The sequence below is a fragment of the Scatophagus argus genome, chromosome 19 (genome assembly GCF_020382885.2).
Source record: "Scatophagus argus isolate fScaArg1 chromosome 19, fScaArg1.pri, whole genome shotgun sequence".
Classification (NCBI taxonomy): Eukaryota; Metazoa; Chordata; class Actinopteri; family Scatophagidae; genus Scatophagus; species Scatophagus argus.
The window spans coordinates 13759367-13783063 of NC_058511.1; the positions used below are offsets into that span (position 1 = coordinate 13759367).

The 23697-nt window shown below is 41.8% G+C and overlaps 1 protein-coding gene across 2 annotated transcripts in view; it reads left to right on the plus strand.

The window, feature by feature from the left end:
- pak5 (p21 protein (Cdc42/Rac)-activated kinase 5) overlaps positions 1–23697 on the plus strand; it is a 56933-nt gene that overhangs the window by 16259 nt on the left and 16977 nt on the right. The window contains exons 2-3 of one of the 2 annotated variants that reach the window (XM_046373212.1): positions 8203–8426; positions 10844–10888. In XM_046373212.1, coding sequence (XP_046229168.1) covers positions 8223–8426; positions 10844–10888 — 249 coding nt within the window. In that variant the 5' untranslated portion in view covers positions 8203–8222. The remainder of the gene's footprint in view (positions 1–8202; positions 8427–10843; positions 10889–23697) is intronic. The other variant, XM_046373213.1, reaches the window with a different exon arrangement.

Consider the following 23697-nt stretch of genomic DNA (forward strand, 5'->3'; position numbering starts at 1 on the left):
CAAAGAATACCAGCTTGTACTTAGCACCAAAATACTCAGCAGGAATTATCATCATCATATTATTTATCCCACTAACAGGCCTCATCTTGTGACAGTTATGATGTCGCCAGCCATTAGCTCCGTGCAGGGTTCTGATGCTTTTAAAGAGTGGAGTGCTAAGTGAAGCCAAATCAACCCCAACTGCCATAATTCTAGTTGTCTCTTTCTCTATTTAGTCTGCAGCTGTCCCTGCAGCTCTCCTCCTCCAGAAGACTTGCATTACCCCCCTGCATGTGTGTTTGTGTTTGGCAGAAAGAGAGAGCTATGGGGGAGAGAGAGAGGGAGGGACTGACCGCCTGGATAAGACCCTTGAAGGTGGCATGTGTATTTATATCCAGTAGTACTTGTGGAGGGGTGTGTCTGCTGCTCAACTCTTTTAACCATCAAACACATTCTCTCTTCCCATAATGTTAAAGCAGCTTTGTGGGCAAGTGGGCTGATATCAAAACCCCAACAGGCAACCTCAAGATAAGCGTTAAGATTTTTTTTTTTTTTAACTACTTTAGCACCGCAATGAGTAGTTGCTTAATTGTCAACCACCATTGTTCACAAGTTGTTCACAAATATTGTGATGATAGATTCATCATTTAAGTGTTTTAGTAAGAAAATATGTCACATATCTGATGGCTTCTGGTTCTCTGTGAGAACTTGCTGCTTGTCTTTGTTTTGCAAATTGAATATTTTATGGTTTTGTAGCATTAGTCAATATAAAACATTTGATGATGTCATCCTTTCAGCAAAGGTTGGCACATTAGATGCTCGAGTGTTTTTGTGTTCTTGATGTGCCTGAAGTAAGCTTAAGTATACTTAGTATTATCAGTGTCTATTACTTCATGATTAGAAACTGATGATTAATGACAGCTGTATCCCTAAGAATGACACTCATATACAGTGTGCAGTAGCAAATATATTTTGTAGGGAACTATATATCACAAGGTTATCTATCTTTCTTCAAGTAAGAATAGTCAGTACGTGTGCATATTGGTGGATTTAATTTGTTTTCCATACAATATTTGCTCCTGGCAAGTAGCATGACTATTTTTGAGCATCCCAAAGCCCTTGGTTTCTCTTGAGGAGAAATCATGGCCTTAGTTAAATATTCAAAGCAACAAACCTTGACTTTAAGCAAGAGACAGGATGCACTACCTCTTCAACATTTGACTAAACCCTCTATCATACACATAACCTTTTACTCCTAAAATCCACACAGTAATCCACACAGTAAAAGACCATTACACAATGAACTGAAATACTTTAAAGGTCTGTTTCTGCTAGGGAATTCTTCAGATATCTTGCAATACTCATGCAATGTATTCACTAAACCATGCCATAGGCTCTGTAAACAGAACAACACAATGTGTGTTGCTACTAGTTCATTCACAACTGTTATGAAAATACTGAAAGCATTTGATCTGAACTGTACTAACACATTCAGCTTTTCTTTTGAATCAAACAAACAGACCTTTTCCCTTTAAAGACAGACTCAGAGTGTTTAGGTGTTTGGATGTAACAGAAGTACATTTTCTTGAATCTTGTATTTTCAACATGTTTACTTACTTTATATAAGCTCATTTGTGCTTATATTTTAATAAATGATTCGATAAATGCAGAAGTACATTGTGTAATTGCCCTGAGACACTGTCTCTCTCTTTATGAGGGAAAACACGCCCAGTGTAATCCTGACAGCTTAGCACTGCTTGTGTGAGTGTGTGTTTGCCCTTAGCGCAGGGCCCGTCCCTGGCTGCCACCACTGAATGTCCCCTTAGCATCGGCAAATGGCCAGACTCTGTCACAGCGGCTGACTGGACCAGCTGTTTGCTTCTCTTTCTTCCATCTTATCTCCTCCGTCACAATATCTGTCTTCGTTCCTGTGAAAGAGGCAGCGATAGAGCGCCTGGTGTTGCAGCACTTGGCACTAAAGTTGATATCCACATATGCTGGCATTGGAAAAAGACAGTTTTCTGTGTGTGTGTGTGTGTGTTTGACAGGGCAGCCAGAACACAAATACCATCCTGTGGATTGTGGTAACACAGAGGACACTTAGACTCTCTGTTGTTTTTGTGGCACTGTTGACAAACAGACAAGTGGGAGGAGGACGGTGAAGGTCAGAGGGTGCTCAGTTTGGGACGAGACTGGTCAAACCCAGTTATACAAACAATGAAAGTGAAATGGGATGGGTCCGGGCTTAAGCTGTCTGGTCGCGCCTTGGTCCTGGCTGCTGGCGTAGGCACTTTTTTGTGCCCTGTGCGTCTCTCATCGGGAGTTATCAGAGCGTGCAGGCAGGGAGAGTCAGAGCAGCAGCAGGCTAGTAGTAGTAGTAACAGCTCGCTGGGGGCTGCACAGGGTCCTGGATCTGACCTGATTTGTCAGTTTGATAACTTAACTGAAGTGTTGTCCCTCCAGGGAATAATTGGCTATAATTCAGCAGTCATGGTTCATACAGGGGATTCGCGTGTTCATGTTTTGTTGAAAGAAAATTGAGGTGCATAATGGATTTATCGGGAGTGTAATTTGACATTAAAGTGCGACATCTAAGGAGGCTCTGATTGTTCTGGAATGTCTCACTATGGCTTATCCAGAGCACTTTGATTGGTTGAAAGAAACCATCAGTTTTTTGCCAGGTAAGAGCAGCATTTTAATGAGTTTACACATGGGTAGAGTAATAAGATGAGATATATTCATGGTTGGAGCTATAAATTAACATCCTCCAGCTCCCAACTCGTGCCAGGGCTTTAAAAGTGATTTGAATGAGAGATGCTGCAAACACTGTTGTAAACACTGCAAAAGATTAAAATACGCTGTCTGCTCCTGAAGACACTGCTCTTCAAATTCATCTGTGGGGGAATGGAAGGTGAAATGTATGTCTGTATAAAGAGTCTTTGAGCTAGTCATATCGTTCGTAGGAACAAAGTCTGGGGAGGACCAACGAATACAAATGGCACAGGATTGAACAGCACACAACAAAGCAGGCAAGGACAAAAGAGGCGAAGGATAACAGAACTAAGACACTATTGATGAGGACGAAGGAACAAATTTTTGTCTCATTTTGTGCATTTTTACTCAAACCAAGTAAAGCTCCATTCAAAAACAACAACAACAAAAAAAAGAATAGTATGTTGAACAAAAATTGGTCCATCACGTTTTGTTTTTTGTCTGCGAAACATTTGACCTTTTGATTGCATTAGGAGCTCCCTCAACTTGTTTATCAGAAGGAACTTGTGTGCTTTTCATGTTGCATTTTAAATTATTTATGAAATGTATTTGCATATTCGCGTGTGAGTCAATGATGCAGAGCATTGACTCACTTCAATACCAATTTATGCCTCTAAATTACAATCTAAGGGATGCAAAATTAATGTGGTGTTTAAAAAACACGTGAATACATCATGCTGCTGCAGAGCGCTAACATTCGCTTAGGAACCAAAAATAGACAGTATATATACAAACACCCAACACACACATGCACGCACAGAGTCTGCTGCAGTGTCGGGCAGGTTGCAGTGAAAGAGTGTGTGTGTGTTGTAAGGTGTTGTACAAAAGGGGAAATGCCTGTGGAGGCTCAGATGGTGACAGATGGTTCGGAGACAAATCAGCCTGGGAGTCAGGATCTCTGCCCTGGGACTAGTAGCCCCTTTACATATGCGTGTGTCAGTGTGTTGGTTCGTGTTTGCAGGTATGTGGAGTGTATGTGGAGTGCATTTATGTGTGCAGTATATTGAACCTATGGTTTGTGCATGCGTACATGTGGTTATGTAATGCAATGAATGAATGTGAGAGTAACATTGCAATATACACCGATCAGCCACGACATTAACACCACTGACAGGTGAAGTGAAAATGAAGTGAATAACAGTCGTTATCTGTTTACAATGCAATGTTCTGCAGGGAAACCTTGGGTTCTGCAGGTGGAAAGTCCCACAGTCAATGCACAGGACCCTGCCAAAGATTACCAAGTGCAATTTCTCATCAGAGTGACATTATTAGTCTTCGGCAGAATAACCTTGCAGGCGTTACTCTGAATCTTGACAAAGTGCTTTAAAATCTGCCCCTAAATTACAGCTCGAGAGATGCTTATGTGGCAGCCAGGAGAAGTTGTGCAAAGTAGTTTCACTGGCCTCTGCATGAAGGCAATTCCCAGAGGCCTCTACACTTCAAGTACATCTCAGTCAAAACCCGTTTCAACTGTTGTGAGAGGGCAGCTGCTAAAAGCTTTGCAGGAGTGAGTTTGGACTGTGAGAGTGCATGAACATGCCCCTCCATCTGCTGTTTTACATGCATTGAGTGGTGCGTATGTGTGTGCGTTTGTGTTGTTGTGTCTCTTAGCAGTTGAGCTTGGCCTAGACGACTTAAGCCCTACTAGCCTTTAATAATCTCATTCCCAAGATGTACCATCTAGGTCAGGGGTTTCTGTCTACTCCATGGCTCCTTACAGACCACAGAGATGGTAGAAAATGGTGTCCTAAAAACATTTTTGCCTGTCGTAAAATGAAAGTTTGATAACAATATCTCTCTTGTTGAGCTCAATCTGACTGACTGCTCAATAAACCCTGCCTCCTTCAGCTCCTGTTGCCATTCAGAAACAGCTACGGTGATAAGGTTGGCAGATTTTCCTTCTCAAATTTGCATCAGATTTTTGAAACAATACGACATCCTATTTCTCTGGCGTGAATTTTATCAGCTGACGTGGTGACTGTTGCCATGATATCAGATGTATCTAATAAAGTTCAGTGTAAATACAAAGCAGGACGGAGTTGCCAGCATTACTTTAAACCCATTTAGTCACTGTGTGTTTCACTGCAATGACAACTTGCATCTGTCAGACGGTTCCTGTCCCAGGATGTTCTTCGGCTTCATCCTCGCCATTATCTTTGTTGACTTTATTACAGGAATGTCGTTTCTCAATCAACATAGTGCCTACGTGTCTGCATTTCATCTTGCATAAGCCAAGTTGTGTACATGCTCTGAAAATAGTAACAAGGTCACAAACCTTGGGTCGATTCATGGAGGTTTAAGTAGACACCAGCCAAAAGAGGAAAGGGCTGCTGGCATGTCGGCATTGCATAAGAGATTTGTAGCTCAGCACAAAAATGGAGATGATTAAAGATTGTTAGTGATTTGTTTTTACTGGTTATCTAAAGGGACACCTGTGAAGAGTATTCAGGTCATATGTTTTTGTGAATGGGACCAACTGTGATGGACTGGGAAAAAGACAAAGTGCAATCATATGTGTCTTTAATGACCTACCACATTTAAAAATGACAGCCCCACTTGCATGAATTGGGAACTGGATGTCATTAATGTAAGTTGTAAGCACACAGGATTTAATGTGTAAGTGGATGGAGTCGTACTGTTGTTCTCTTTAAGCTACTGCATTTATCCCTTCCGGCCTATAATGTGATATACTGCTGTGGAAAGCTCTTCTTGTTGAATGGATCCTGCACTTTGATCTAGTTTTCTTGTGAGTCATACATGACTGTCAGTTTTAAAGAGTTAGATCCAGTGTCAGGGAGTAGTGAACTATACTATATAGATGGAAGTATCCACATTATTATGGGGCTGTTTTTCAGATGTTGGGTTAGGCCCCCTACTGGAAGAGAAGGGAATTCTTAATGCTTCAGACATTTTGTGGCAACAGTTTGTTGAAGGCCCTTTTCTATTCCAGCATGACTGTGTCCCAGTGCACAAAGCAAAGTCCATAAAGACATGGTTGGATGAGTTTGGTGTGGAAGAACTTGACTGGCCCACACAGAGCTCTGAGCTCAACCCCATCCAACAGGAATGGAGATTGTGAACCAGGCCTTTTGGTCCAACATCAGTGTCTGACCTCACATATGTGAGAAAAGAAAAGAAATGATTCTACAGTTGCTTGTCTGCCATAATTGAGCCCCCTTTAATTAACTCCATCCCATTTTTCTTTCATACTAGTAATGCATTTTTCAATCAAATGTTTTAGTGTCCATTAGTCCTAAGTATTTGTTACTTGTATTTATTATTGAATGTTCAGAGAAGTTGTTGCATGCTATTTTAGAAGTTATCTGATTGGGTAATCCTGCTTGGTGCACTCGTTCCTGGTTATATCTCATTAATATGCACACGTGAATTTAGATCAGATCATGATAAACATAAAATCATGTGCTTTGATTTATACATAAACCCTAACTTATTAAACTAAAAAATGGCATATTTCCATGCACAGTTGATGCAGTACCTCCTTGAGTCTTTACAGTGTAAACCAAGGCTGAGAGTGAGTGCTGCGTAGAAGGCAGAGTTGTATAAACATTCCTGTGGGATGAGGTTTCTATCTATGACTTAGCACCTTTTTGATGCAGTACTGAGCTCTCTAAAGGCAACAGTGTGCTGCATAATAATCTGTTGTGCTATGATTGTGCTGCTGTATGCATCACAAAAGCCTTAAGCCTTCTCAGCTTCCCTCCTTTCTCGAAAGTTCTTTACATTTTTGTCTTCTCTTACCTTCGTATCCTCTCTCCTTTCATTTCTCTGTCTCTCTTTAACCTCTCCACTATGCTCTGCTTGTGTTCTTATCTTTTGCCACCACCCATCCCCCTGCCTTTCTCTCTCTCTGCCATCAATCTATCTGTCCATCTTTCCTGTTTGAGGTCCTAATTTGGTTTATCTGGCCCTCCTGTAGGGCAGCAAAGGAAATAACTGAGAAAGATTTCCATGACTTTTTTTTGTTTGTTTGTGTTTTGCATTTGTAAATAGACTCTTGCTTTTTTACAATCCGGAAATTAAATCCTCACTTGGTTTTGCTTTATTTGTTCATGCAAATGATTTTTTGCTTGTTTTGTGCTCAATGCACAGATTCTATACACACATGGAAATGAATGAATGTTTGGTATGGACTGGCATAGCAAACATTATCTGTGTAAAAGCCAAAACGGGGGGGGGGATAAAAAGGGACGGGTGTGAGAAGAAGGACTTTGTTTTTGTCTGAGGACAATGCCTCCTAGAAAGGGACTACACAATAGTCTCCATTCACAGCCACACCAACAACGTCACTGACATGTTGTTCCTAATACTGGACTTGCATCCACCCAAACCACCAATACCACAGTGGGATTTCCAAACACTTTCTCTTGGTAGTGGAGTAAAATCACAGGCAGAAGCAGCTGTGATCCATGATCTCATGTCTCTGACTGTGACTATGTATTGTATCTAAATCACTAGCAAACCTTACATAAAAGCCCCACAATCCTAACTTGGCATCATTTTTCTTCTTTTTCTTTTCACTTCAGTACATCAGTTTTTTTCTCCTGCTGTTTATGTTACATAACTAAAGTGGACACTTGGTCTTTCTAGCATGTTTGGACATTTTTGCTTGTTCTTTCCTTATTTGTATCCTGCAGCATTTTGAGGCTGGGCTTAGCATGCTTAGCAGCAGAGTACATAACAACACACCACAATGTAAAACATAACAAAATATTAAACCTGATAGTTACAGCCAATCTGTCTGACTTGTCTGGGATATTTAAACTGTGCAGCTTGCTGGCGTGGCAAGCAAAGCCAAAAATGATGAATAGATGATTGCTATACTGACCTTTTACAGTGCAATTTTGAGTTCGGTTATCTTGCTTACTATTCCCTGCTTTTAAATGTGATGTAATTTGCTGTTTTATTCATAACTTTAAAGATGTTCCTTAGCATGCAGTGCACCACAGTGTGAAATCTGCAAGACTCGGTGTTGTTTGCTCTTTAGCTTGTGCAAGAGGGAATAAAGTTTTTTTTAATGGTTTATTTATCTACTCCACAAGCAGCAGTCACCATAAACAACTCTTTACAAGGGAGGATCATTAATCAAAACTCTGAACAATGCAGTTTAATCTGGAATGTAATTATTATTGTTCTCATGAAGAGAAGTTGTATACTGCATTGATATTAACAAATGGCCATGCAATATGTCTTCTGCATCCACTCAACCTGATGAAGTGTCACACCTCCCATATAGTCAGATACAAATGAATGCATTCAGGGTCATGCTAAAGAGGCTGAGTGGAACACAGGATGAGAGAAGATTGAAAAAGAACTTGCACTGCCCTTCAGAACAAGAGCCAATAGCTTACATCAGAGTTAACGTGTCAAAATGAAATCAATCTGTGCTGTAGTTAGAATGTTGATCTATAATCTGTATCTTTGTTTTGCCAGGTTTGCCAGGGTTTTCCAGCATGTTTGGGAAGAAGAAGAAACGGCTGGAGATCTCAGCTCCGTCTAACTTTGAGCACCGGGTCCACACAGGCTTCGACCCGAGGGAGCAGAAGTTCACAGGGCTGCCGCAGCAATGGCAGAGCCTCTTGGCAGACACTGCCAACCGCCCCAAGCCCATGGTGGACCCCTCCTACATCACCCCCATTCAGCTGGCACCAATGAAGGTAGAGTGTGAATGGACAGAAGGCATCAAGCTGGGGGACAAATCATTTTCTGTCTTAGTGCTCATTTCACCTTTTCTCATTCTTTTGTTTCCCCACACTTTCACCCCCCTCTCCTGCTTCCTGTCTATATGAACTTATATCTGTACATTACTTTTTCTCACCATTGTTCAGAAAGTATTCCTGTTGGTTTGTTGTCTTTGCCTTCTCACTCTCTACTTTGTATATATTTCACTTCCGTGTTGCTGTATCTCACAACTCCATCCTCCACTTGTTACACAAGTTGTTGTTTTTCTTCTGAGGCAAAATAGAAAAATCTCCAGTGCCATCTGGCCACTTCACAATATTCAAATTGCCCCTTAGTATATGAAATAATGATTATGTCATTGTATATTACGTTGCTGTAAACCTGCATTAAGCAATTTGTGATATTAAAGGAATATTGAATGACTTCCTTGTCGGGCCAAATTTGCTGATAATATGCTAATAAATAAATAACACAGTTTTACAAATGATTCATAAGCAATAAAATGAGCATCTCTCTAATTCAGTACTTTGAGGGGATCAGCTGGTACAGTTTTTCTTTTCTGGTACTGTATGACCAGTAGCTTTTGGCGACTAATGTTAACAAGCTTGAAGTGATTAAATTTGCTCCCTAAAATACAGTTCCCAAACAATCATGACCTGAACCACTGCTCAGTGAATATGACTTAGATATTTATGTCAGACGTAAGAAAGCAATACTTTCTCCATTTTCCAGGTGGCCAGAAACAAAACTTCCTCGGGACACTCTTGGCAGTCAAAAATTGCTTAATGCAACTTTAAAGACAGTACCTTATTTGACTTAAAGCTGGGGTTGGTAAAGCTGGAGAAATGAACAATAGTTGTTAGATTAGATAGATGAATAGATGAATGCACTGCCTGACTGCACTGACTGCGCTGTAGCTCCAGCTGAGAGATACATGCCTGAACAGCAAGTTTGCCACATTCAACAAGCTCTCTTAGCTTTTGTAGTTGAATAAATACAATAACAATCAACTCAGCTAAATGCAGCAATCACATAAATACAAGCAAAATGAACATTACAAAAATACCTGAGTCCGAAAAGGCTGCCGGGCCCGACAGTTACTTATCACTGCCGTGCTTGCGTGCCTTGTGCCGGCTGTGTTAGCTGCTGAATGACCGTCTGTTGTAGCGCTCGTTCTTCAGCTCAGGTAGTCACCGCTCACTGTTGTGGGTGTGTGCTGCGTGCGACCGGGCTGTCGAACGAGTCCGTTGTCACTGCACCAGTGACAACGGACTCGTTCGACAGCTCTTTGACCCGGAGCTGCACCATGAATAACTTAGTTTCAGGTTTGATATTCAACAGTCGTTCACTCTGGAGTTAATATCATACGCACTGAGAGCGCAGGCAGAGTGCGCTCAGTTGGGCAGGTGCATAGGTAGGTAGGCAGGTAAGCTTATTATTATTATTGTTATGATAGAATGTTTCATTTATTGATAGCTATGGGGATGTGAAAAGATTTTTTTTAACAAAAAAAGCTAGTGAAATACCCTACCAACCCTACCTTTAAATAATGCCACAATGTCAAAAACCCTAATGCAGATTGATGGTTCTTTTTCATTCAGCTGTGTGATTTCTCTTTCTTACCTCCCCCTGTGACTGTGATCGTATGTCCCCTCTTGTCTCTGAACCTTCCGAGTGTCTCCTCTGATGTGTTGTTGTTCATTGGTTCTTTTTAACATATCACACTGACACATTTGATCAACTGAAAAGGGGCTACAGCTAATTATAGTCATTTACACAGACCAAAATGCTCTTAAATGTCTCTGTGCACCTTTTTTCTGGGCTGTAACAGAACATACTGATTGTCTTTGGGGCCCTTCTCTTGCTTACAGGAGGTACTGGAGGTTGTATTAGGCCTCATGGGTCTTCACAGAGGCAGCTCCTAAAAATGTGGTGTTTTTTCCCTTCCATTGTACTGTCTGTGGTCCCATCCTACTGCATAAATGACCCACTGCCCTTCAGCTCTGAAATCTAGGACCCTTTTCCAGAGTGTGTTACAACACCTGCTCACACCATTTTTTGTTGACATTGATACTATTTAAAGAACACTCGCCCCTTAAACATCTCAGATTCAAAAAATTTTTCATTTTTGATGTTGAAAGTTTACATCAAGCACTGCAGCACTTGCTTGCATTTGAATACATCTAAATCAAGACTAAAAGCACTATTGTGAGCATTAATCATCAACATAAATTGTGTATTAGTTTCTGAGGAACCAATTACAGGTCCCGCTGACAAGAAAATATGTGATGAGACATCCGCAAAAGCCCTGTAACAGAGAACAGCAATATGCCACAGGAGATATCTCTGAAGAGGGGGAACCAAGAAAATAATTCTCTTGCTCTCTTCACAGATATCTCCCAAGAAAGTCCGGTCATCCGAAACGCCGTTGCCCAAAGTATGACTTCCTCTTCCCTTTTGTTTTTAACTCCCCTCTCTTTTTTTTTTTTATTGGTCGCTTTCACACAGTCCCAACTTTTTTTTTTCCACATCTCTTCTCCACTGCCTGCTGCCATGTGTTCAGGTGGAGGTGGCGTGTCAGCAGGAACAAGGAGAAACACTGAGAATGACTCCACACATGACATAACTACATCGCTCTGCCAAGTCTTTTCTTAGGCCTCATCTCCACTCTCCTTTTGCTTCATTCGCATGAGTCTCCCCTCAAACTGAGATTAACTGTGTTAGCGGCATGTTCCCTTAGTTCTCCCCTTGCTACGGAAACGCCATTGATAATGATGATGATAATCATGGTGATGATAATGATGATGGTGATGATGAGGGATGCTGAGATGTGAAGTGCATGTTGCTGTGACAGCTGATTCTGCTCTGCTGTGGGCCGCCGCTCTGTAGAAAACAGGTTAGAAAGGGTTGGCATGTGTCAGGAGAACCCTCTCTTTGATCCATCTCTATGATCAGACCCAAACCAGCCCAGTCGGACTGAGCCACACTTTTACAAATGACCATCTATAGACTTACATATATCTGGAATCTTTTTAGGGAAAAAATAAATTTATGAATGAGAGTAAACTACTGTTTTTCTTTTTTTCTTTTTCTCCAAGTTCATCTCAAAGTATGTGGTCAGGCTTCTCCAACAGTTTTTGTAGTTTCAGAGCACTTTGGAAAGGTACAAGGCTGACAGTTTTTAATTAACGGTCTTAAACAGGCCACGTCCATATCTGCTATATCATTTTATAGCTCAACACTAAAAGAACTCATAATAGAGGCGGTGGATAATAAAATATTTGTCATGTTCGTCAGTAGCCAAAGTCATAACTCCAGTTTCTGAGTCAATGCCAAATTTCAGGAGGTAGTTTGTAATAGATAAGGAAATTTCAAAGGTAAAATCATCACTGTTTTGAAACAAAAGACTTTATGTGTTAAAGGTTTGATCCACAAGAAGGAGAAACTGTTTAGTTGAAAAACAGTAGATATTTGACTGTAAATACTGCTCAAGTGAGGGTGTGTGTGGGGGGTGCTGGGACAGACATATGATCCCTGGACTAAAATCACTGGTCAGCACATGCACATTTAAAATCCCCCAGCCTCCCCCAGAGGAAAAATATCCCTTCTGAATGGGATTTCACTTTAAGTCCCTTAGACGCATACAAAAGCTGTAGAAAGTAGTTTGATGTTACTTAGAAGTTGGAGGTCACTTCACTCGCACATCAGCTCCAAAGGATTACGCTTTGCTCTCACTCAGAGTGTGCATGCAAAGAATACAGACTGACAAATCTGAGTGTGAGTCATGTGTGAGTGTGCTAGTTTGAAAAGCAAATGAAGGAAATCCCATTGTTTGCTCTAATTTAGTGACACATTTCAGTCCAAACCTGTTCTGTGCTTCTGTCTCAACATATTGCTTTCTGATTCCTTCTCAGATTTTCTTTGTATTTAGTCGCTTTTCTGTCCTTTTTAATGACTTTTTATTAGTCTAATGAGAGTATGTGTCTATGCATGTGTCTGTGTGTGAGAATGTGTGTGTGAGACCCTGACTCCAAAGGTGGGCTGGGTTATTTATAGTGTCCTACCCGTGGACTCATATACTTCTCCCATGGTTGCCCTGACACTTGATTGACAGAAACCTTCCTCTGCTTGGCAGACTCCCCCAGCTCAGTCTACTGTGTGTGTGTGTGTGTGTGTGTACCAGGAAGACGGGGATGAAGCAGTCTCCAGTCTGGCAGACCTCCAGTGTTGTCCTCACCAGACATTACAGAGGAACAGAGTACAGTTAAAGGTCAAAATGATATGTATGTGTGCTGGGCTGTGTGTGTGCGTGTGTGTATATATACATATATGTTGTTGTGTGTGTATATGTGTGTGTGTGTGTGAACGTGGAGCAGTTAGAGAGGTCAGCGTGGTCATCATGCTGAAATAACCACTACCTCTGCCCTCTGGCTTGTGTGCTCATCGTTTATTCACAATGCTTGTAGCCTTGTTGTCAGACCACTCATCTCAGCTGAGCATTAGTATTGCTTGAAGCCTTGGTTCTCACCCCCTTAGCCCCCTCCCAGCCTTCACACAGATGCGAATACAGAAGTATAGGCTACTAACACCAGGGCCTAACAGCATTTCCATGTTTTAAACATTGTGCTCCTAAAGCTCTTGCTGTCTGACAATATGAAGTGTGTGTGAGTAAGTGCACTCTCTGACTACCTTTGCGCAAAAAGTCTTCACTTAGATTTTTTGGTTTGGTGCTTATGAAGATGGTTCATATGTGTGTATGTGTGCAGATGGCCTGTTGTGTGACTGGAGGTTATGCACTTGTTAATGTGTTGTGTTTGTTAGCACTAGCAGGGGCTGTGATGTGGCTGTTAATAATTGCAGTCTCATGTTGCACCTTGACTTTGACACCCTCAAATTGCCAACTCTTATGGAGCTTAGGAGGTAATGTACCATGATGGTGTGTATATGTGTAGGTATGTGTAAGTACAGTGTGTGTTGGCATGCACATATGTGTGCATGAGTGCTTGGGCCTGCTAATGCTATCTTCTTGTTCTTATTTTCTCATGTTTCCTCAACCATGGGCCAATATTAGATGTCTGGCTTCTTGGAAATGGAAGACAGAATAGCCTGTGTGGGAGAGATGACACATGTGAAAGCAAAGAAAATTAGTGGGAGCAGATTCTTCTATCAGGGGTTGTGTTTCTACTGTATTTCCTGCCTCAGCTGAACTTTGTGCTACCTCACTTTACAGTATAATGCAGTCTTCTGCTTGTATCATTTGCATTACTATGCATTTTGAGATTTCTTGAAGGTGCATAAAGGTAAGGTGCAGAAACGTCTAATGTGTTCACCAGTCGAATAAGATTTGATACCTAACCAATCAGTTATCAGTGTATACAAGTTTGGGAGAATGGCAGTCAATGACAGACTTTGCCAAGTTACACAGAAAGACAGTAGTATGCATACAGTACAGATATACAGATATGGTAAATTGTAGTAGCCAATGAACTTATCACCTGAATCCACCTTAACACAGGCTGCAGGAAGAGTACAAAAAAAAAATCTACATGAGCAGTGTTAGCTCATTTCCACTTTTAGCCCAGTGTGTGTTTTATTTGAAAGCAATTTAAATTCTTTGTCTTGATCCTGGGGTTATTAAACAGCCCTCAAGGCATGGACATAAAGAAGGAGAAAATAGCTTAGAAGGATTTCATAGAAAATGAAGTTAAAGCTGATTCCTCTTAATTTTACATTAGCTGTAGAAGAGAGAGATGTTCATGTTCACAGATAATAAGAACGCTGAGAGATCACAGGAATAATATATGTGCATCATGTTGCATCTCCTCATCTTTGAATTGCTCTTAGTTGTTCTTCTGCCTTTGACAGCAAATGCAGTATAGCACTGACTGTATATGTTCTGTAAATGAAATGGTCATTGGAGTCATTTGCATTGCCACCTAAGGTAGTCCTTTTTCAGCTTGAATTGTGTGTAGTATAACGCTCATAGCACGGCTCCACGATAATACCAGTTTCTGTCTCACAGCATGTGGGTGTGTTAGTTAATGTAGTAGTAGTAGTTTAATGGTTTCAGTTGATCCACAACTTTTCCACAAATTAATCAGATAAAGACAGTGAGAAATGGAGTGATATGAAGAAAATTAAATCAGACTTATGACATTAATATTATTGGCAGACAAAATTTAGGCAAATTAGAGCTGCCTGTCTACATTTTGATTACATATAAAAAGTATTTTTGACAGTAGGTGAAGGTCAGGGAAGATGACATTAAGGATGATATTGGATAAACTGGTGTTAAAGTCTTCTGATGTTGTTTAATGTTAATGCTGTAAGGGCTGCAGGAAGGAAACCATGTGGTGAGTGAGAGTAAGACAGGCAGGGTTTGTGTTAGAACTGACATTTATACAGTCAGTGGAGGGCCGTGCATATGCATCCATGTACGTAACGATATTTTTTAATAAAGACATAGAGGTAAAATTCATCTTTGGATAGAGATTTATCAAATTTATATATATTTCAGATATATCAGTCGCTGCGTTTCAGGAGTTATTATGTAATGAAGATGTGCTTTACATTTTGATGTGGTCTTTTCCCTTCTGCCTGACTTGTCTTTCTCTTCTGCTGTTTGTGATTTCTTGCATGTCCCAAAATGACTGCTGACAGCCTCCAGAGTACATGCCTAAACTTCTTGCATTCAGCTGTGGGTTACATGTACTGTAGGTAGTGTAGGTGGAGAGAGCTCGCTGATATTTTGGGTAGCTGAACATCTCTGCGCTGTCAGACCCATTATAGCTGCACTGAAAATACCTCATCCTTACATCACATTGGAAGAAGAACTAATGCGACAAAATGTGCCCAAAATGATACTGTGTGTTACCACATTCAAAAGTGTTTTGATTCATTTGTTCATTTTGGTTTTGTTTGAAGATCTCTACAGATTTGTAGATTTACAATTTTTAGTATTGTGGCTTTAGTGAAAATCAAATCTTGACAGGCTTGGTGCAGACAACATGAAACACATACTTCTTTATTGTAATTCAACCAGAAAAATCATACTTCATTGCATTAAATTACACTGAATCTTCGTAGTTTGACATTGGATATTTAGTCAGTCTGACAGTGTCACAGTGTGTGTGACAGTGAGACAAAGAAATGGACTTGGCGCACTGAGGGTAAAAGGACACATGACAATGAACATGACACACAGGGTGATAACTGGTACGGCACTACTGTAAATGTCAGTGGGTCAGTGATACCAGAGCACAGCCTCCCAGCCTTCCCCCAGCAGCTCTTTGGCAGGTGACAGAGGAGGAAACTTGATCTTTGGGTCTCCCAGACGTTAGCTGCCGTGGGCGCAGAGGGCTAGACCTCCAGTCCATACGGGCTGGATGCAGCTGCAGCCGGGCAGAGTGACTTCTTATGGCGGGGGGCCGAGGGCTGACAGAGATCGGGGCCAGAGCGAGCAGGAACACCGACGGGCTACCAGAGACAGGAAAGCTGAGGCAGCTGAGGCCGGAGCCGAGGCAGGTGGTGGGAGCGGTGAAGACTGAGGAGGCGGTGGTGTTTAAACCCCAGGCACAGACGATTCATAAACAGTTACAGGTGGGGTAGCTGGACTGTTTCGGATGAGCCAAGACTGCATGCTGGTATGCTGGCTATGCAGATTCATCTGTGCAACAGGTTTCAGCTCGCACTGGCAGCAGTTCCCAACACTTAGAGAAAACATATTAAATCAAACAGTGATGATGCAGGTAAGATAGTAGCTGTTCCATTCACCATTTAGTCATTTTCTGCTGACATTTCAGAGATCAGGTTTTTAACAATGACATATTTAACTGCATATAAAACCTGTTTGTATATTTGTTGCATTAATTTGAACACCAAACTGACACGTCATGAATTCTGGCTGTAGAGGGTGCAGGTTGTTTCCTTGCGTTTCCAGAGGGAGGGCAGGTTTGTGCTCAAAGCTCTGCATTGGCAGGGTTATTTTGGTAGCTTTGCTGTATGTGTACATATGGAAACGGAGCTTAGAGAGATAGTGTTTCTGATTTAACGGGGTCACCCAGTCCTCACTACGGGGGCAGAAATACTAGTCTGTGTCTTGATTGAATAGGGAAGGGGGCTATTATGGCTCTAACATGTGCATGCACAGAGTTGCTAATTTGAGGAGGCGTTTTTATTGCAGTGTGTATTGATGTTATTGGGTGCGCTCCAAGGCAATGGACTGTCCAGACTGAGAATAAATGAGGTCTAGACAAGTGCTTAATTGTGCAGCGGGTCTAGAATGTCTAACATGTTGCCTATTTACAAGTTGTTGTAACCCAAAAGCCAGCCAGATTTTTTTTATCATGATGGATGTTTTTAAAGAACATGAAGTAACAGTTGTCATCATGCACATACAGATACACACACACAGTACAGTATTTCTTTGCTCCGAATGTGCTTAACTGCATTTATGTTCTAGCCTGTCATGCACAATCACTGTGGCATTTATTCAGCATCTTAATGGACAGAAAAGAAAGTTGGGTGCTCTGATCGATATACTCTTTAATTTTAGGTTTAATTTGAATTTGGCTCAGTTTGTATTACATTTTATCTTGCATTGATCTTAGATTAAATTGGTCAAAGCAGAGACAGACTTGAAGGAAAACAACTTCTGATTGATGCGAGCCTGCACAGTCATGCACCCTCACACACACACACACACACACACACACACACACACACACACACACACACATAGACAGAGAGAGCATCTGTCTTTCCTGGCACTGAGCTGAAGTGGATGGCATTGATTTAGACCCCTCTCATTCCTTCCTCCTCTCTGCTCCTCCTCTTTTGCTTTCTTACTTTGTCTTCTCTCCGGCTGCCATTCACAGTCACACTCTGCAAATCACCTCTCATGGAGGCTTCAGAACCACAGTCAGCGGGGGAATTTTGGCTTTCAACAACGTACATCATAGTTTGCCAGGGCAGCTCAAAATGTCCTGGCTAACAACCATCCTTCAGTCTCTGAATGTGGGCTTTTTTGGAAGGACATTTAGGCTATGAATTTTAAATAAGGAAGGACTGTTGCAGGAAAACTGATCTGAGATGACTTGGTGTGTCATACTTAAAAAGCTGCAAGTTTGTAATGGATTGGAAGTGCTTTCCAGTGTCTTGATGAGAAAGTGTAGGGTGGCTTTTCCAACTCCTGATCCTCTGGAACACATTAATACTTTGTGCCCTGTGGGCTGAGTTTAAATGTGCTTCTTTTTGGCTCTTCATCACAATCACTGTGGACAAGCCGGTGTAATGACTGGACCTGCAGTATCCTCGTGTGGCCAGACAGTAAACTGCAACTCCCTGTTCAGTGTTCCTTAAGACCTACATCCTTCAGCATATTGTACTGAACCATTATACTGTACCAGACCTTGAAAAGTCATAACAAAAATCATTTTCGTATGTGCTACGGTATATTTAATTTGGCACAGGCTTTTTAGGTTGAATGTCCTTTTTGACACAACTCTCATTTATCTGGTATTGGGACCAGAAAGTATGCACTGGCTTTTAAACATTTTGCTTGAGACCTTGACATATGCCAGTAAAAGATACAAGATGAAAGTATGTGTATATGAATAGAAATGAGAGGAGAAAAGACAACAGGAGAATGACCTAATGAGTGGAAAAAAGCATTAAGAATTGTTGAATGAGGATGGTAGGAGTGGCAGTGTGATGTAGGGGGCTATAACTGTCTGACAGGCTCAGATTAATGAGAGCTGCTGTGTAATTAATCTATAGCGGGCAGCTGTCTGTATATCTGTCTCACTGTCGACAAGAAGATAACTGAGGGAACCTAACTGATCTCCTCTTCTTCTTCTTGCTCACTTGTCTTCCTCTCCTTGCTCCTCCTTTGGATCAGAACGTTTCCCTCACAGTGACAAAACATTTTGGATCTTGAAACACATAACTGATTGCACTGGCAAAGACACAGTGCTGCGGTTTGTTTATTCTGCTCTGTCAGTTATTATATTTTCTAGACATTTTTGTCAGCTTTGTTACACAATCAGCCTAAAGCTGCCAATTCTCAGTAGGATGGAAAAAGAAGGGTGTCCAGGCTTTACTGCACTAATGTGCTTAAGGTCGGGGATTTGGTCAGCCTGTATGTTAGTATTTCATTATGCTTCCACCACTAATCCATTTTGCTGGAAATCATCCCTCCTTGCATGCTTCGTGCCCCGTGTGACTCATGGATCCTGGAGCTTGTAGTTGAGGCTCTATCCAGCTGAGGTCAAAGGTGACTGGGTCACACTGGTCTGAGCTGGCAGCTGGGGAGCTGTGGGGGTCGGAGGCATCATATCAGGGGAAGAAAAGAGAGCTGCAAATATTCACCAGCTTGGGTGAAGCCCGCAGTTTGCCTTCAGCAACATGATACACTGATAAACTGATGCTCGGCAAACTTGTACATGTGCACAAACATTAATCCCATTGAACACCATCAGAGTCACAAGCCTGGATCCTAACCCTTTATTTAACTAGTTCTGATTCACCTAGTCTTGGCAGAAGGTACTTTTAGTGCCCTGTGCTCACAGGGCCCATTGGCCTCATCTAAGATTAGTGTTATATATGCATATAGACAGGAGGTTGAACAGCTAGCACTCAGCGCACAGATGAAACAATCTGGAGATGAATCCACTCAAAACTGTGATGATGACAGTGGACTTTAGGAGAAGCAGGGAGGATACTACATTTGCTCAAGAAATTCAACCTGAAGATTGTGTATTCTGTTTTAGCAGAATCATTTTTAAGTCTGGTGGTGTCCTCCTATTCAGTTAAACCCTTAGTGTATAGCCTCTCCTCAGCATGTTGAAATGATGGTTATTACTGTAACTAAGAGGCAGCAGGATGGCCTGAGGAAACAGGTCAGCTCACAGCCTATTAATCATGGAAATGCTCCAAAATCTACTCCTTGAATAATCCTGTTCATGTTTGCTAAGACCTTGTCTGTAGTTCCACTAATAACATGTCAAGAAATCAGTGAAACTGTTTCCTGAAATCCTCTGTTAAGTAATACAGGTGGGTCAACCTGTCAGCCTGCATACTGTTCTGGGGTCATATTCGGCTGAGGTTTGAGGTCAGGATTAGTCCTTCTAATTAATAACTGAGATCCCAGATATGTGCCTCAGGGAATCTTATTACCAAAGCCTCGCTGTACTCTGTGCCTTAATCAGTGAAATTAACATCCACGTCGTTTTAATTCACAGTCATTTTATTGGCTCTGAGATGTGCTGGTTCAGATATGAAATACCAAGTCAAGCCAGCAGAGGGCAGCAGAGTACAATACTGCTTCCTGTTTTTAACATTAATAACAGTGCTGCTGTGTAAAAGCTTTCTGGCATATTTTTGACATTGTTCAGCAGGTATAATGTTTACTCTACGGTTACATTTATTACATTTCAAACTGGCATAACTACAGTTCTGATCAAACAATCTGGTTTGAATTGTGTGGATATTATCATGAGAAACCTGAAATCACATTGATCACATGATTGAATATTTAATAGTTTTCCATCAGCCAGCAAATCTCACAGTAAGACCAAACAATTAATGCATCTCACTCACGAGTACTACACTGCACATTTCTGAGCTGTATTTGAAGATTCATATTTTCAGTAGGAACCAGTGGGATTCAGAAAATAACATATGGACCATGTATTGTTGGCTTTGCTGTGATTTCATAACAGAAAAAAAACCAACATTATCTTTAAATATTTATTTCTTTGAGTGTCCCATGCTGTGTTACTCAGTGTGAAGTTTTTCAACAGCAGGCTGACAGTGACACCACTGACATGTTCAGTAGATGTAACGTTTGCTGTTCAGAGGCATCATCAGGCTTCCTGTGTCTACTTTTGTAGAACTATCCTCAAATATTTGATTACATAAAAAGTAGAAGTGCACAACGGAGCACAGATGACATTTTTAGCTGAAGCAGTTTGTTGCTTTTACCACTTCCGTCCAGCAGAGAGAGCTGAAGGATAAGACTGCTCAGTCTTGATGCTTCCATGAAGCGTGTGAGATTATCTACTAATAACCATGTTATGTTTGCTGTGGATTGCTGTTAAAGATGCAAGCCCTTGTCTGATGGCTGATACAGAACAGGGACAACACGCCGAGCTGTTCTTTATCACTCTGTGAATGATTGATGTTTCATTTCATAGAAACAATATCTCTTTGTAGATGCGTCAGCTGTTTTGTTGTTTGTATTTGATCATTCATCAATCAGTGCTGTAGGTCATGTTTGGTCCTTAAACTGATAGTCAACGGAGAGTCGTGAGTTGTCTCTTTGTCTGCCGTCTCAAGGGCTCTCCGATGAGCTGATGCAGAGGGTTACTGTACTTCAGGAGCAGCAGTGATGGTGATAGTAGTAGAAGAAGTGTGTGCTCAACGTGTTTGTGTGTGAGTATAAATACCCGTGCGTGCTTCTTCTCTGCGGTGTTAGTTGTGGCAGAGATTCACAGAGTAGAGATGAAAGATGTATGGGATTTAACATGAAAACAGGGAGGGAGAGACAGAGAGGGGGAGAGAGAGAGAGTGAGTGATGGAAGAAGATGAATATTTCTGTTGCACTAAGACATGCACATTGGTATATTACAGCATGTCAACAATCATGTTCCTGTCAAAAAATATTGTTTCCACAGTATGTGGTTGTGTTCTGGCAGGATTGAGAGTTGAGAGTGGGTGTGTTAAGTAGGCAGTGTTCTGCAGTGTGTGTGTGCGTGTGTGTGTGGCATAAAGAGAGAGTGTGGGTGTGGTGGGTGATGAGCTTTCATGTGTGACTAAAGACACGAATGGGAGGAGTTACATCTGCCTAAGTTGTTGTGCATGTGTGTGTCTTGGTAGATGTGTGTGTGTGTGTGTGTGTGTGGGGGGGGGTTCCCTTCACGAGATTAGATTGTGCAGTTGTAGGTTAGTGAGTAACACTATTTAGAACAAGCAATGTTTAACCAAGGCATGAAATGTTTTGTTGATTAATCAATCAATGGATCAGCACAAAAGTAATCAATAACTGCTAATAATCAAAATTTAAATCACCCATCAAGAAAAAAGTCAAACATGCGCATAATAAATAGAATATATATAGGTTTTGGACTGTTGGTTGAACAAAAGGTGTCAGCTTGGGTTCTGGGTAATATTTCACTACTTTATGATTTTTTTGTAGACTTTTTAATTGACTTTAATCAGTTACTTTTTAATAGAAAGAAATCAACAAATTGCTCAATGATGAAAATATGTGTTAGTTACAGCCCAAGTTTTGACCATCTTCTTTGGACAGATAACATGACATGAGTCCATATATTTGTCACTGAAATTTGCATATATTGTAATTTTTTTTTTTTTCAATTTAGCTTGACGGTTATCCATTTTTCAGTTTAGTTCACACACTTCAAAAAGTTGTCATGAGCCTAAAGAGGCCATTATTCTCCAGCAGATCTGATCAAGTAGTCAAATAGATTCTGAACCTCCCTGCCCTTGCAGATTTCTGATAGTGGATTAGGGCAGGCTGTGTCTGACCACTTCAGTAACTTTCGAAAACTGACAAACCAACAGCCATCCATCCATTCTCTATACCGCTTATCCGTCAGGATCGTGGGGGAGCTGGAGCCTATCCCAGCTGACTACGGGCGAGAGGCGGGGTTCACCCTGGACTGGTCGCCAGTCAGTCGCAGGGCCAACACACAACGACAGACAGTCACACACACACACACACTCACAGCTAGGGGCAATGTAGAGTAGCCAGTAAACCTAATGTGCATGTTTTTGGTATTGTGGGAGGAAGCCGGAGAACCCGGAGAAAACCCATGCAGGCACAGGGAGAACATGCGAACAGAGGGGAACCCTCTCGCTGTGAGGCGACTGTGCTAACCACTGCACCCCACAAACCAACATTCACACTCACTTCATGCTGTGATTGCTCAGCTGTGCAGAGATGAGAGAGCAGCCAGGGTTTGAATGGGATCTGAAAATGTGTGTCAATCATACCAATATTTGAACAACCCCTGCCCCACCCATTAAGGATTGCTGGTTATTCGCTTCAAATGTTGCCAAGGTCAGACAACATGTTGTACAGACTAGTTCTGAAGGAGCATAACCAGACAATAAAAGTCATCAAACTTTCTCAGTCCCAGAATTGAGGATTTCAATTAAAACATTTCCAAATTCACTCGGCAAATGTAAACACTTCTGCTTTAAAGTGTCGGGAACTTGACTAAAAACAGATTTCAGAACCAAGTCAAATGAAGTAACAGTGTAGAGGAGTCATGCAGCAGAGCCCCTCTTCCTCCTGGTCCTCCTTCTCCTCCCCCGCCTCCTCTGGCCCTGCAGTTGTCCAGGGACCTTGCTGTCCAGTGAAGCGCAGCCTCCAAACCAGGGTTCTAGCTGGGAGTCACAGGAAGGGCAAGCTCATTAATTATCTCTCCCTCTCTTCCTCCCTCCATCCTCTGATCACACCCTCCCTTCATTACCAGCAAGGTTAATCCCCCCTTATCTCCCAATGAGCCTCATTTTTCATGGCTCCCTGTCTAAGACACTTCCTCCCTCCCTTCCCTCATCACCGTCTTCTCCATCCCTTTTCTTCTGCATCACAGCTGCTCTTCAGAGTTTCTCTTTCTGCTTTAGTATTGCTAGTTTTGCATCATCCCACCTAGTTTGTTTTTCGTCCCTCCTCCCACACACACTCTTCTGCTCTTGTCTATCGCCTCTCCTTCCCACTCCACTCCATTCCTCTCCTCTCTCCTGTGCTTACCTTGAACAGGCCGTAGTGAGACGAGAGAGTAGATCTATTACAGCTTATCACTAAAGGACAGGCCAACGCCGCACGCCGGTGAAATATGGCTGCTGTCACAGCCGCTGCCGAACACGACCCGTACACAGAGCTCGTAGAGCTATAAGGACGGGGGGTGGAGGGCGGGAGAAAAGGGGAGGGGGGTACTGAAACCAGTATCAGCCCTCTAATTCAAATTAATGGAAAGATTTTCAGCCTTGATGCCGAGCGTTTGACAGTGATTTGGCACACAATTAACCTTGTCTCCCTCTCCCCTCTGCACTCTCATCACCTCCTCGGTTTCATTCGCCGCCTTGTTTTCCCCGACTCTCTCTATCCCCCGCACCTGTCACGCTCCTCGACTCAGTCTTATTGATTATGAACCAAATGGGGATGACGACGTTTTATTAGATAACTGACACTTCCTACTGTTGTATGCCAATTGAATT